At 39.1% G+C, this 13,625-nt stretch overlaps 1 protein-coding gene across 7 annotated transcripts in view; it reads left to right on the forward strand.

Annotated features, from left to right (window-relative positions):
* The window catches only part of pax2b (paired box 2b), a 30,647-nt gene extending 17,472 nt beyond the window's left edge, over positions 1 to 13,175 (forward strand). For 4 of the 7 annotated variants that reach the window (XM_032501436.1, XM_032501438.1, XM_032501437.1 and 1 more), the window contains exons 8-10: positions 7,725 to 7,826; positions 10,053 to 10,139; positions 11,627 to 13,175. In XM_032501436.1, the coding sequence (XP_032357327.1) occupies positions 7,725 to 7,826; positions 10,053 to 10,139; positions 11,627 to 11,748 (311 nt within the window). In that variant the 3' untranslated portion in view covers positions 11,749 to 13,175. Of the gene's footprint in view, positions 1 to 7,724; positions 7,827 to 10,052; positions 10,140 to 11,607 lie in introns of all 7 variants that reach the window. The other 3 variants (XM_032501439.1, XM_032501442.1, XM_032501441.1) reach the window with 1 other exon arrangement.
* Positions 13,176 to 13,625: the final 450 nt, after the last annotated feature.

Raw genomic sequence — 13,625 nt, forward strand, 5'->3', positions numbered from 1 at the left:
GGGGGGCTGTTCAGTCACCGCTGGACAAGGACCTTTGGGTGTCAGCACATCACAACTATGACTGTGTATCAGAGCAAGGTCTCGCAAAAAGGCCACCATGCAGGACTGACTGCTTGTTGGCTGCTGCTGTGTTGCTCCTGTGATTTGTTCGCCAGGAGACAGTTTGTGTGTCTCAAAGCACGAGTAATGTGCCTCTGTAAATACGTTCTGGCATTTCTGCCGCCTAACTCTAACACCATGATCATTTATTTCACCCTCCTATTTCTCTCTCCCCCCCTCCCTCGGTGTCTCCTCTCCTTGTCACAGTTAATGACTGCCTGGCTAATTGAAATATTGTTTCGTTGTTGCCATGTTATTACCAAGAAGAAGGTTAAGTTTACTGAAAGTTTACTATGACTGTCAGGGCCTGAGATTTATATACAGAGCTTTTATTAAAATTCATATAATTATGCAGCAGCCATCAAAGGCTACGAGTTCTGCGTGGGGGAGGACAGGGTGATTGAAAATTGCTGCAGCCCCCCTTCTCCAATGATAGCCAAGCAGTCTTATGAGAAAAGAAAGGGGCCTTTTCTCATTAATATGTGGGAGGTAGATTTCCCCTGTAAGGCAGGCCTCCTGAGAAGAAAGGTGTGTGTTTGTCCTTTGTGCACTGATGGCCCCGTAGAATGCAGGCAGCTTTGTTTGCACCTGGGATATTTTAGATGGTCTCTGAAGAGAGGGTCTCCTTACTGCTTTACAGGTGCAAAGAGACATGTAGAGGAAGAAAGATGGGATTGTATGTATTGCAGTGTGTGTGTGTGTGTGCGTGTGTGTGTGTGTGTATTACTTGCTTTTGTGTTAGTAAATAAGTTTATTCGATGCCCTTTTCTGGTGGCAGATCTCACTGGAGGCAGAGAAATAAAGCATGCAGAGGTCAAACTAATGACACAAACATCACTCTGACTTCCACTTGGTAATTAGTATTTGGTTAGTGGCTCCTCTGCTTGGTTTTCCCTCAGTGGCTGCCTGTGTGGATATTAGGTCATATTCAGGTGTGTGGTCTCTCTAATGGCTGAGTATTACAGTTTACTTGCCAGCGATAAGCCTACCAGAGGAATTTTAAGCCATGCAAAAAGTAGTAAATTATCTGCAGTATTTAGGCCGAGATCCAATTTCAAATTAATTGTGTCTTTACGGGGGAAAGAACTGGAGATTATGTTCATCCTTAAAATGTTTTTCAACACCAATTAAAATGCCTGCAGTTATTGATCTTGTTGATTTTATGTCCTGGAATTTGCATAATCTATTAAAAATGAATGATTCATGAAGTGCTCATTGCCAGAGATCGGGATTCTCAGTGAACTGAAAGACTTGAGAGATAAAAATCTTTTGTGTCCTCTGCTTATCCTATTAAGGCTCAAAAGTACCTGCAAAGCAGGCTCAAATAAGAAAGGGATTTAAGGGCATTGTGCACATCATCGAAATTCAGCGGCAAGAAGCCACTTCCATTAAAACAGCTTTTTTTCTCTCTCCCTCTCCTCCACATTAATGCTGTACTACCTGCTAAATAGTCCCTCTTACCCCATAAAAACACCAAAGGGTTCCATGAATATGTGGATAGGACAATTGCATATTGTGAGGTAATTTCTATTGTTGATATGGGAAGTCATTTCTTTGATGAATTCCCTTCGAGAGATGGATTTCATCTCAAGTGCTTCGTATTCTTGTTCATTCGAACTGCTTAAAATTCAAATAGTGTGAGTCGTGGCTGAATTCATGAATAGCAGAAGGAGGAGCTCTGAACTTTTTTTGTGTATTTTGAGAAATAAATGGAGAGATGGCCTTGATACAGCCAATTGTCCACTATTTCTATAGAGAGTTTCTATATTTCCTGAAATTAGTCAGAGCCCACCTGTTTTCTCGATGGTGCTTCAGGCTGAGGAGCCGTCTTTGAGCGCTGAGCGGATTCCCTTGAGCACTCAGTGGGAGTTTTGCACATCTCCACTCAGTGACTGCATACTGAAAACTCTTTAAACATATTCCCTGCTGGGCCTGTTAATGGAGGCCTCCGAAGGCTTAAAGCCCCCATGTCAATGACACTTCTCCTCCTCAAGCAGCTGCTCCAGTACACTCCTGTCAATTCTCTAAACAAAACTCCATCCACCAAATACACACACATTCAATTAAGGTGAGTGAGTGCTCTCAGGGTGAACTACACCGAAAGTAGCAGGACCTGCCGTTGTCCAGTGAGCAGCGAGCAAAGATCAGACAGCGAACCTGCCGTAAGTGATGTGTGGCCTCATGACAAACCGCTCGCCCGTCTCCCCATAGGGGGGGAAACGCAGGCCCAGGCTCCGAAATTAATGCTTATTTCATCTTCACAAAAGCAAACTAACCTTTGAGCACACATTTGATAATGAATGACTTTCATCCGGTGTTTGGGGAATTAAAGCAATTTGGCTCTCCAAACATTCTTTACTTAGTTGTAATTAATTAGGGTGCTGAGATTTTTTGGCTTGTGATAAATTGCCCCATTCTGCATATAGCCTAGAAAACGGAGGTCAAAGATTTTTGGTTGTTGTTGTTGTAGCAAACATGAAGGTGTCCCTGTCATGCTAAATGTAATACTCTTGCAAGCAAAAGAGTCATTCACAAATGACTTTGTTCCCGTGCCAAATAAAGAGAAGGTCATCTTGCTTTTCCGTTTGGGTTTTAGGGAACCGAGTTGATGTCATTTAAAAAAACGCACATCATTTTTTTTCTTGTCACGTTGTTGTGCGTTGAGCTAAAACTCGTGAATCTTTGTCTTCTCACAGCGTTGACAAAATATTTTCAAACTGTTTGATGTTTTCAGTCACTCCGTGTAGTTCGAGGAAATCACCAGTAGTGCTGTCCGTATGCTGTCATTTGTTCTAGTTTGTCGAATGCCCGCAGAAGTTCAAGACTCAAACTATCTTGAATGTAAAAGTCTGATAATTCAAGGAAAACCAAAAACAAGAACTACTGTATTCCCAGCTCAGCAACGACCATTTCAAGCCGCTACTCAAATTAAGACAGAATCAACAGGCTTTTGTAGCAGCAAACCAAACCAAAAAAAAAATCTTTGAATTGATTTTTTGCAGGGAAAGAAAAAGAGGGCAGAGGAAAATAAATAGCTTGATTTGCTGGCGTTCAATCTAAGGGGACTGTCAAAGGAAGCAGCAATATCCAGAAGCCCATCTTTTAATGAGAATCTGGACACACATCTCTGTTGTAAAAACAACAAAGGCTAGGAAGCAGCTAATGAGGCTATCATTGCTGTACAGAGAGTTCTCAGAACTGGCGCCTCTCAGAAAGAGGGCTTTAAAGGGGACATAAAGCAACAGTCGGAGAGCTGCTGGCAGTCACTGCCAACTATATCTTGGAATATACAAAAACAGGATTCAACACAAGCTGTGATTATTATTATTATTATTAATATTATAGGGGTCAACATGTGATGGAAAATTACATTACAAAACCTTACGAAAACATATTCTCCACATCTCCAATCTTTTGCTTTCATACATTTACACATTAAGAAAATAACTCCTGCTTTCACCAAAACACATGGTTATTTTCACTTGTCTACTCTGAAAAATGAAGCAAAAAAACCCATCAAAATGTGTGTTTAATTGTTACTATTTAGATTAGGTTAGAATTAGAGATTCTGATGCCGGAACTTTTATACACCGAGTACCGATCCGATACCAGCTTGTCATAATATATTTTATTATGTTTTAACAGCTGTGTACTACTATCCCTGTATGGATGTGATAACATATAAATATATATATACATATACATATATATATTTATATATATATATATATATACATATGTTGGTCTTGCTCAGGTTAAACTCTTTGTGACACATGAACAAACACAAACAATGAACACCACAGAACTTTCTTTTATCATCCAATTTGACAGTCAGTTATAACGGAAAAAGAACATAAATAAACTACTTTAACGTAGATTTTCTTTAGAGCATACGTGGTATTGGATCGGTGCATAAACTCCAGTACTTCCCGATACCAATACCAGCATTTTAGGCAGTATTGGAGGCGATGTATCGGAGGCAATGTATCGGAGGCGAACATCTGTATTGATGCCCAGATTCGATACACTGGATCAGTATCAGTGTTAATATCGATCCGTTAACGGCCACAAATTACCGGCCCACATTAAGTACGAGCCTTAGAGCCATTCACTGATGTTATGAAAACGTAAAAATACGATAACAATAAATTTAAATTTGGTGTATGATGGTTTTCATTTACAACCTAAAATCTGCTCAGTTCCACCCCTGACACATACAAAATCTGATTCAGAATCTGAAAATGAAAAAGCGTGATTGGCCTCTTTAGTTACAATGAGTTACAACAATTGCATTTCTTGCGTTGCAGTTTTGCTATATCTTAAAGAGATTAAACTTTTCCCATCAGACTGAACAGTTAGGCAGGGATCTGGTGCTCATAATGTATTTCATCTCTTTGAAGCGGGATAATAAAGAGATATGAGTATTTACTTTTATTGATGTACAACTGCTGTAGCTGCTGCAATTATAATGAAGAAAAGATTGGGTCAGTGTTTGCTGAGACAGACAATAGTAACCAATGTCTACAGGGACACACACACACACACACACACACACACACACACACACACACACACACAATGGCCTCACCCCTGCTGGACCCCCCACCTACAGTACTCCCACAGCTCCTTTTGACTTATGTGCACTGGCTTGTGGCTAACTAATTCTTATTATAAATGAAAGGTCCGGCATGACCTCACTCTACTCTGTAAAGCTCTTTAACTCTGCAGCCCTCCAGTCTCGGCGCTTTAACCAAAGTCACATCTCAGCCGGCCTCATACAATACAGCAATCAGTGCTGAGATTTGCAAATAATAGAGAGCAGTAAGACCGAATCTTTTCTTTACTGTACAATTCATGATCACATTTAGGCATTTTTTTATTTTTTATTTTTTTTACAGAGAATCCATTTCAAAATAGATCTCACATTTGTATTTTCTGTAATATTGTGTAATATAGTTACTTTGAACAAATCTCTCTTTGGTTGAACGATGGTAAGAAACTTGGAGCTGCTCCACAGCCAGCCAATAACAACTCCCAGGAGTAGTAGAAGACTACATTTTGTAATATATATATATATATATATATATATATATATATATATATATATATGCATACATATATACACATATATATATATATATATATATATACACACATACATATATATACACATATACACATACATATATATACATATATACATGCATACCGTACATACACACACAGTACATAGTTTGTAGTTTAGTATTGACGTAAATCTAGGCAGCATAATTTAAAACGCTTTAAATTAAACAAGCTCTGTTGCTCTAATTTGAGTATTTTTGTACATGTTTGAGATTATTTTATTGTCCAAGACCAGTGTAATAGCCATACAATGCTTCCCTCCTTCCACCCCCATTCTCTCCTCCTCCTCCTCTTCCTCCTCCTCCTCCTCCTCCCCCCTGGCAGGCCTGAGTCTTGTGGCCCTCCAGGCCTCTTTACCAGTCATTTCACTCCCCCACCCCCCATGGCCCCCACTGCAGCCAGTATGCCTGCCAGCCTGCAGTAGCAGGTACTTCAATACTCTGAGGGCCCATCTGCTAATCTTCAAATCAAACAAATAAGTTGCACATGTTATTTCACATGTATGAATTGGATTTTTTGATCCAATATCTACATTTGCCTTTGGTTTATGTCCTCATTAAAAGTGCTAATTGGCAGCAAGAGTCAGTTTTCAATATTTGGACAGATAAATGAGTGTTGCAATAGTTATTATATAGTATTTGTAATAGTGTTTTCTGTATAAAGAATTTAATTTAGTTTTGCAGATGATTTTATATTTTACTTTGCATAAACTTAAACCTTTCAGGTGTGCTGCAGTGTACCAAACTATATAGTCAATACCGCCGACGATTCATTTAGGAGATAGCTCAGGTGCTGCCGGAAGATTCGCCGAATGCCCCTCATATTCGGCTGGATTTTTGTTCCCTTCTACTTTCTTTGTGTTGGAATTTTAATCAGGACTGTGGTTAACTGACCCTTAGATATTTGCAGAGTAAATCCAGAGAGCTAGCTAGACTATCTGGCCAATCTGAGTTTTCTGTTGCACAACTAAAACAACTTTTAAAAGTATGCCTTCCACCAAAACAAGTTCCTTTCCGAGGCTATTTTTTGCTAGTGTTTGTGACTGGTTTAAAGCAATGGCAATAAACCAGTGCATGTTTATCTCCCATCCCGGAATGCTGTGTGGACTAGCCAGACCTTCCTTTGCAGAAAACAGCAGAAAAATATTGTTTAAACAATAAATACTAACAATATAAATAGACTCAGGCAACTGTACACAAAGTACAAAGGAGTACACACAATAACTAATGAAGATGAATAAAAGGGTATTATTTTTCCAAACTATAAAGTATTTTATAGCAGTATAAAATAAAGTAACAATCACATCCTGATAGTGAAACTGTATGTCATGAAAAATAGAACACTGTTGTGGACTCCACCAGGCTATGAATTGACATAGTGACACAGTGTTCCATAAATAACAAGAAAAATGCTAAATCATTTTGCCCCATCATGATAAAAAGTTTGTTTGTGAAGGCAACAACATAGACTAGCATGTATTTTTTCCTCTAGTGCCTCATAAAGCTCCACTGAGTCCAAGTGGCCCTCACAGCTGAGAATAAAACAGGGGCCCCTTTGCTGCACAGGGTTACGTGCAGTTTTGTCCAAAGCGAGGACAACCCAACCGTCACTCTCAATTACAGAGCTGAATATCTGCAGCCGGACGGGTGAAGCTCTGCAGAGAGGCCAGTGTGCTCGAACTTTACAGCCGCATAGGAAGAGAGAGGCTGCCATATTTAGACAAGTTGGAACTGTGTAATGAGGAGACATATTTATGTGACCAGTATTCAGTTGGCTCAAAGCGCCAGCTGCTATCTTGTTTTCAGTTCAACTGTTAGAGCGGCAGACTGATGGTTTCTGGTGTTTAAATGACACTACGTTCTTTGAAACTACTATATCTCTAAAGAACCCTGAAAATCGAGTTGTGGTGCTGACTGACTTGCGGTGGTGGTGATGAGTTATATAACTACAGTAGTTGTTTTGCATTCTGAAATTGAATACTAAAAGCAGAGACCAAAAGTAAAGAAGCACCTTTACTCAAGTAGTTTTTAAGCAGCTTTGAGATAGTTGTACGCATTCATCTTCTTGACATTTCAGAGTGCAACATTGTACTTTTTACTTGACTACTTTTGTTTGACAGAGCAGTTCCACACTTATATATAAATATTATATATTATTACATTATTTCTTTAACAAACCAACAATATATTCAGTATAGTATATAAAAGAAATAGCTCCAACTCCTCCTCCTACATAATTAAATGCATAAGTAATACTATCCCAGTAACTCAGATATATGACCATAAGAATCAGAAAGCGATCAATCTGCAATGTGAGTATTTTTGAAATTTACAGTAAGCACATTTTGATTTGATGCAAAATTTGCTGATCTGAAGACATCCACTTACAATGTTCAATCCAAAAAAATTGAATTTTAATGCACAGCTTCTAGTCACAGATTAAAACTGGAAAGCACTGATGAAGTGTGTTTTTTTTGTTGTCGTTTCATTTTGTCTCCTCAGGTCGGGATATGGCCAACACAACCTTACCTGGGTACCCCCCTCACGTTCCCCCCACAGGCCAGGGCAGCTACCCGACTTCCACGCTCGCTGGAATGGTTCCTGGTGAGTGAGAAACAACACCCCCGCTTGATATTGTCATTAGGGGTCTATTTAACAGGTGGCACTGCTCTAAAAATGAACAGGTGTGAAGCTTAAGAAGCAGAGTGAAAATACTTTAGCGCCAAATTACGTAGAGAGGCAGTAAATACTGACCTGCAGAGCAAGAGGCACACACATCCATCTATCAGCTCTGTGTGTATGATTGGATTAGACAGGCTGAATAAGTGATCAGAGACAGAGAAGAGGACAGTCGCTCTCCGTTCCTTCCTCCGTGCTTTTCTCTCTGCCTTAGTGGCTCATTATCTCTCAGTGTAGCCATTCGCACCGGCCGTCGATAAACGGCACTACCAGCCCTCCCCAGCCTCTGGGCTCCAGAGCATATCCCTTTCCCCTCCTCTACTTAACCTGCAGTTCAGGTTCACAGCAAACAGTTAAGGGTCAAAAGGCAGAGGCATGGGAGCCCTGTAAATATTCAAATCACTGTCTCTCTGAGGAGGTCAGGCTTGTGTTTCACTGCCGGGGATGCAGTTTTGGTGCTGGGCTTATACGCTTTTTCAGCTCCCGCATCACCTCACACATTTTCACCAAACCACAGCCGGCATTTTGCTTTGATGTGATTAAACCACTTGGATGGGGAAATCAGTGGAGTGTGTCATGTGTTTGCATATAATTTACCAATCACACAACCCATCACAGGCTCTGGCTGTTCCTCTCTTCTCCTTTATGAAGGGCCGTGATGACGAGCTCCGTTATCACCTCAGCCAAGAGGGTTATCATAAACGTACCATTTGTATAAATCTGTTAGTCAGTAGGTCATCTGAAAAAAAACTTTTATATCATTGAAACTTGAAAATTAGGTCATAGAAGAACAAGGATTGTAAATGTTTTCTTAAAGTGTCAAACCAAAATTACAAATATATACACATTTCTTCATACCTCTAGTGGCATGTTACAGTGCAGATAGTTTTATTTGTCCCGATTTTAAGAAAAGTTATTTTCCTGCCACTGCCAAAACAATGAAAGTGAATTCAATTTTGTTTGTGGTGTTCAAAGTAAAAGTTAGATTTGTGAAAAAAAACAATTTTGGGCGGGTTAACTGAAAAATATCAATCATTTTTGCTAAATGACAACACTTACATGACACTTAAATCTTATGAATAAATAAAATAAGCCACATGTATCACATGATGTTTTGACAATATGTATTATAAGGAAAATTGGCTTTCTGAACATGTATTATTATTTATGTGATTAGCTTTTAATCTAAATAAACTTTGGCACACAGTAGGCGTGCACTCGAAGTGTTTTAAAGTTTTTCTCTCTGCCTCTGTTATGAAAAGCTATTTTGAAAATATAGAGACTTTACATTTTGTTTGACATACCACTGCTGTATGTTGTAGTTGAGTCCATTTAACAGCTACCAGTAAAAACAGGGGGGATGTGGTAGCACTCAGTGGCATTGCAGTCTGGATTTACTTTTGGATTTTGACTAATAAAACTGTTAAATCACGTCGGTGGAAAACTGTCAAGTCAAACATAGTTTTACTTTCCATTTGTCCTTATGTGGCACAAAGCAAAAGATGAGGGCCTTAATCCCATGGCTTGCGGTTTTGTGTTACAACCCATTCATCCTATACACAACCACTAAGATTTAGTGACAGGCACAAAACACTGTTAAAGCAAAGCCATTTCTCACCAGCTTTATATGAAATCTAGCCTTTATTGTGTCATAAAAGAAAGAAACATGTTGAACCAACAGCAGTGTTCACTGACATGCTCCAAGTTAGTTCCCCTGCAATGAAATCCCATCGCTCCAAACACCAGAGCTCAGAGGGGAGGGGGTTCATATTGGAAGTGTTAAAAAAAATCTTCCAAGGAAGGCTGCAGGATTTATTGCAGCATATCAAAAATGTATGCATGAAACTGTTTATTACCACTCTGTATTTATTAAACCGGTTTAGAATATAGTGGAGGAAGAAGAACGGGTAGATATCCATAAATGGGACAGGGAAAGCCGCCTTCAGTGTCACATCCTGTATTGTTCAGTGTTGCATAACTTAAGTGAAATGAAAAAGAAATAAATTACTTGCTTGACTGGTCGCACATCGATGACTATCATTTTCCCCCTCAAATTGCATCCTGTTTTGAATGACGAGAAATGACTGCATGTGAACGAGGTAATGGTTTGATGCTTTGAAATGCTAATTGATTTGTTGTTTTGTTTTGCAGGGAGTGAGTTTTCGGGGAACCCCTACAGTCACCCACAGTACACGACCTACAATGACGCCTGGCGGTTCAGCAACCCAGCATTACTAAGTGAGTAGAGAGTAACAAACTGGATTAGCTGACCATTCGCTTCACCCCTCTCCCAAACAACGATCGTCCAATTGTAGCCTTAGCAGCTGTTAGTAACCACAGCAGCTTTGGATTTCTCAACATGCCAAAAACAGTGTGCATGGGACTGTAATAAGAGAGATACTCTGCCTTTAAGAGTTTTGAGGGTGTTGTCTTTTTTCTAAGCTTTCCAAAACCAAAAACACAAAAGAAAGAGTGCAAGGAATGGATTAAACAGTGTGTTTATCTGCTCTATCCTGTGCTGTAATTGTTAGAATGCACTGAAAACTAGCTTACTATTTACAGTAGTGAATTCTAAAGCCAGCAGCACAGGTTACATTAAAAAAAAGTTTCAATGAGCAGACCCAGTGTGTGAAAGGGTTGAGGCTAACGTTAGCAGCGCTGTCCTTTTTTGTTTGTTACCCGAGGTCGCGTCAGTTAGTCCTCATTCTGTTACGTGACTGAGGTTTGTGCAAGTTAGAATATATTGCCCAACCATGGCTCTGATACATAAGTATCTAACGGTGCTATGTATTGATAAATCCATGGTGCTGTCCTTGGTGCTGAAGTAACAAACAGATTCGTAATTGTGAATTTCTCACTGAGTCCAGTTGTCCTGTCAGTTTCGTATGGATCTATAATATTCTCACAAGACTCGTTAATGGGGCGGTTAGATAGACATGAGTGAAGCAAACAAACCCCTCGTTAAAAATTAACAAATCCCCAACTGAATGGAAGAACAATAACAAAACGATATTCAGACCTCATTGTACAATAAGTCTTTAAGCACAATATCATGTACTGTATGTAGGGTGCCCCTATAGCTCAGTTGGTAGAGCAGGCGCCCATATATAGAGGTTTACTCCTCGGCGCAGCGGACCTGGGTTCAACTCTGCCCTTTGCTGTCCTGTCAAATAAAGGCCTAAAATACCCAAAGAATAATCTTTAAATGTACTTTATGTAGCCTTGAAGTGCATATATAAGACCAATCTTTTTTTTTAAAACCAGTTAGCTAGAAACATTAAAATGAGTCAGATGAATTTGTTGTTTTCAGCCTAGTCATAGAACTATTGATCAGCAATTTTAATTTTATTCTTTTGTCCCACGTGGTCTAGAAATTAGAAACTTGCTTTTGTCTATCTCTGTCTGAAATCAAGGACACTTTGTTTCATAGATTATTAAAATTTCAAGTAAATAGTCGTCATTGTAAACTGCATTATGTGCCCATAAAAGAACAAATAGCTTGACAGGCATAAAAACAGTAAATACGAGGTTGGGGCTCAGCGAACGGTCAATTAACCATTAACATTTTGAGTAAAAGAGCTAATCAGTGTGGAACAATGTGCAAAACAACCGTTCATTGACAACTGCACTACTAATAATGACAATACATCTGGTAAATGGCATTTTGTTGTTGTTTGAAATGGTTCGTTCTTCTGTTAACTTTCAGGTTCCCCTTATTATTATAGTGCCGCATCGAGAGGCTCCGCCCCCCCCACTGCTGCCACTGCCTATGACCGTCACTAGTTACCATGGAAACCAAATCAACCTGCAGGACCATGGCCTTAGCCTCCATATTGCCCCGGTGTAAGCGGCATGGTCCACTGGACACTGAGCAACTGCGCATAAAATGTTCCCAGCTCGCACAATGAGAAACTTAACGTTTTTTGGATTCCAGACAACTTCTCTCTCCTCGCAACTTTTTTGGACACTCAAAGCCAAGAAAAAAAAAAAACTACAAGAAGATCATCAGAGACATTGAAAGTCACTTCACAAACACAATGAAAACTGTGGCTAATTGCAGTAAAAAAAATGGAGAAAAAAAAAAAAAGACTAAAAACAAAAATGTCTGAATTTATTTCCCCCCCCCCCACGTGGCAGTGTCACAGTTTCATTCCATCACGGATCAATACTGTACATTCCTTTTCTTGGCGGCTCTCGGCAGGGACGCTGTCCGGAGCTTAAAATGTAGCAGCAGCATTTTTTTCCTGTTTCCATTCGTCTCCCACTCCGATTCAGATGGCAGCGCAGTGAGATCAGAGGAGATTAGCAGCAGCACACGCAGGCTGTGGCAGGCTAACGTTGTTTTTATCCATCTGAACAGTCACCAACCAAACATCCAGCATGAGTAAATCGATCGCTTTTGATGCCATGAGAAGATTAGGACATGTTCTCTGTGATACACAATCAAGATGTAAAAATGAAAATGAAATAAATAAAGAAACATCCGTTTGAAAATAGAGGGAGCCATGACAATATATCACCATGGCCCGCTATTTGCAAGATTTCAAGAAACTAGTAAATATATTCTTAAAATATTTTTTTTATTTAATTTTTATAATTCGTAACAACTAAACTGCAGACTGCTTGGCTAGTGTTTTACTATTTCTTATTTGTCAGGATACAAGAGGTCATCAGGCAAAACCTTTTTGTGTTTTTTGTTTATTTTGCACTATGTTGGAGGTTTGCAACACTGGAGCGTTATTATGCAGAAAAATGATGATGCATATTTGCTTTATTTCATGAAACTGAGTGTCATTCTAATAAGTCTCAGTCTGTAAAGGCACTTACAGTTTCACACTTTTTCCTGTAATTCAAGACCCATTATGTCATGACATGCACTACTATGTTCTCACAGCTTCCATTTTTATTTAAGTTGATTAAGTCTTTGGCATTCAACCACAGAAGAATAGGATATAACAGCCATCGCAAGTCAAACCAGTATCATTTGTCTAGTTTGATGCCAGAAGCATCCAGATTCACTCTGATTCTGATGACTCCAATAACGTCAAAAAGCAGGGCCACGATTTCAGCTAAATGCCTTAAACATGTTCCCTCCAAACTTCAGCTCCCTCGCATGTTTCAGGCCAAGTTATTACTTTGAATCAAGCTGGAATGATGGTTTCTTCATCTGTCAAGTGAATGTATTTGCATTTGCCAAAGACTTAGTTCTTGTTAATGTTTATTTACAGGCCACCTATATGCATCATGAGAGCAGTATTATTGTTGTTATTAGGGGAAAAAAACACGTTGTTCATGAGGAAAAGTATATGTATAAATTCTATGCAGTGCAGAGATGGTCATCATATGCATATTCAGCTGTAAACCTAAAGGTAGGTGAAGATTATTTAATTGTTATGTTATTTACAAATTGTTCATTTTGTAGAAGGATTTTTTTGTGTGTGATGTGAAGACACTTCTCTGTAAATACAGTAAGACAAAATGTCTTTCATGTTCATGGGTATTATCACTTTCATTATGCTGGTCTCACTTGTACAATAATAAAAGTGTCTGAAATCTTTTACGCAAAAGAGGCTTAATGATGTTTCTGACTATCTAGAGTAGAGCTGAAAAAAAGATTGATTTTACAACATTTTTGATATTTGATTAAGTACATAAGTTATTAAAGGAAAGTGTAAAGTGTGAGGTTTAGCTCCTTTTGTTTTATATCTTTGTAAATTGAATATC

Source organism: Etheostoma spectabile, chromosome 21 (genome assembly GCF_008692095.1).
Source record: "Etheostoma spectabile isolate EspeVRDwgs_2016 chromosome 21, UIUC_Espe_1.0, whole genome shotgun sequence".
Taxonomy (NCBI): Eukaryota; Metazoa; Chordata; class Actinopteri; order Perciformes; family Percidae; genus Etheostoma; species Etheostoma spectabile.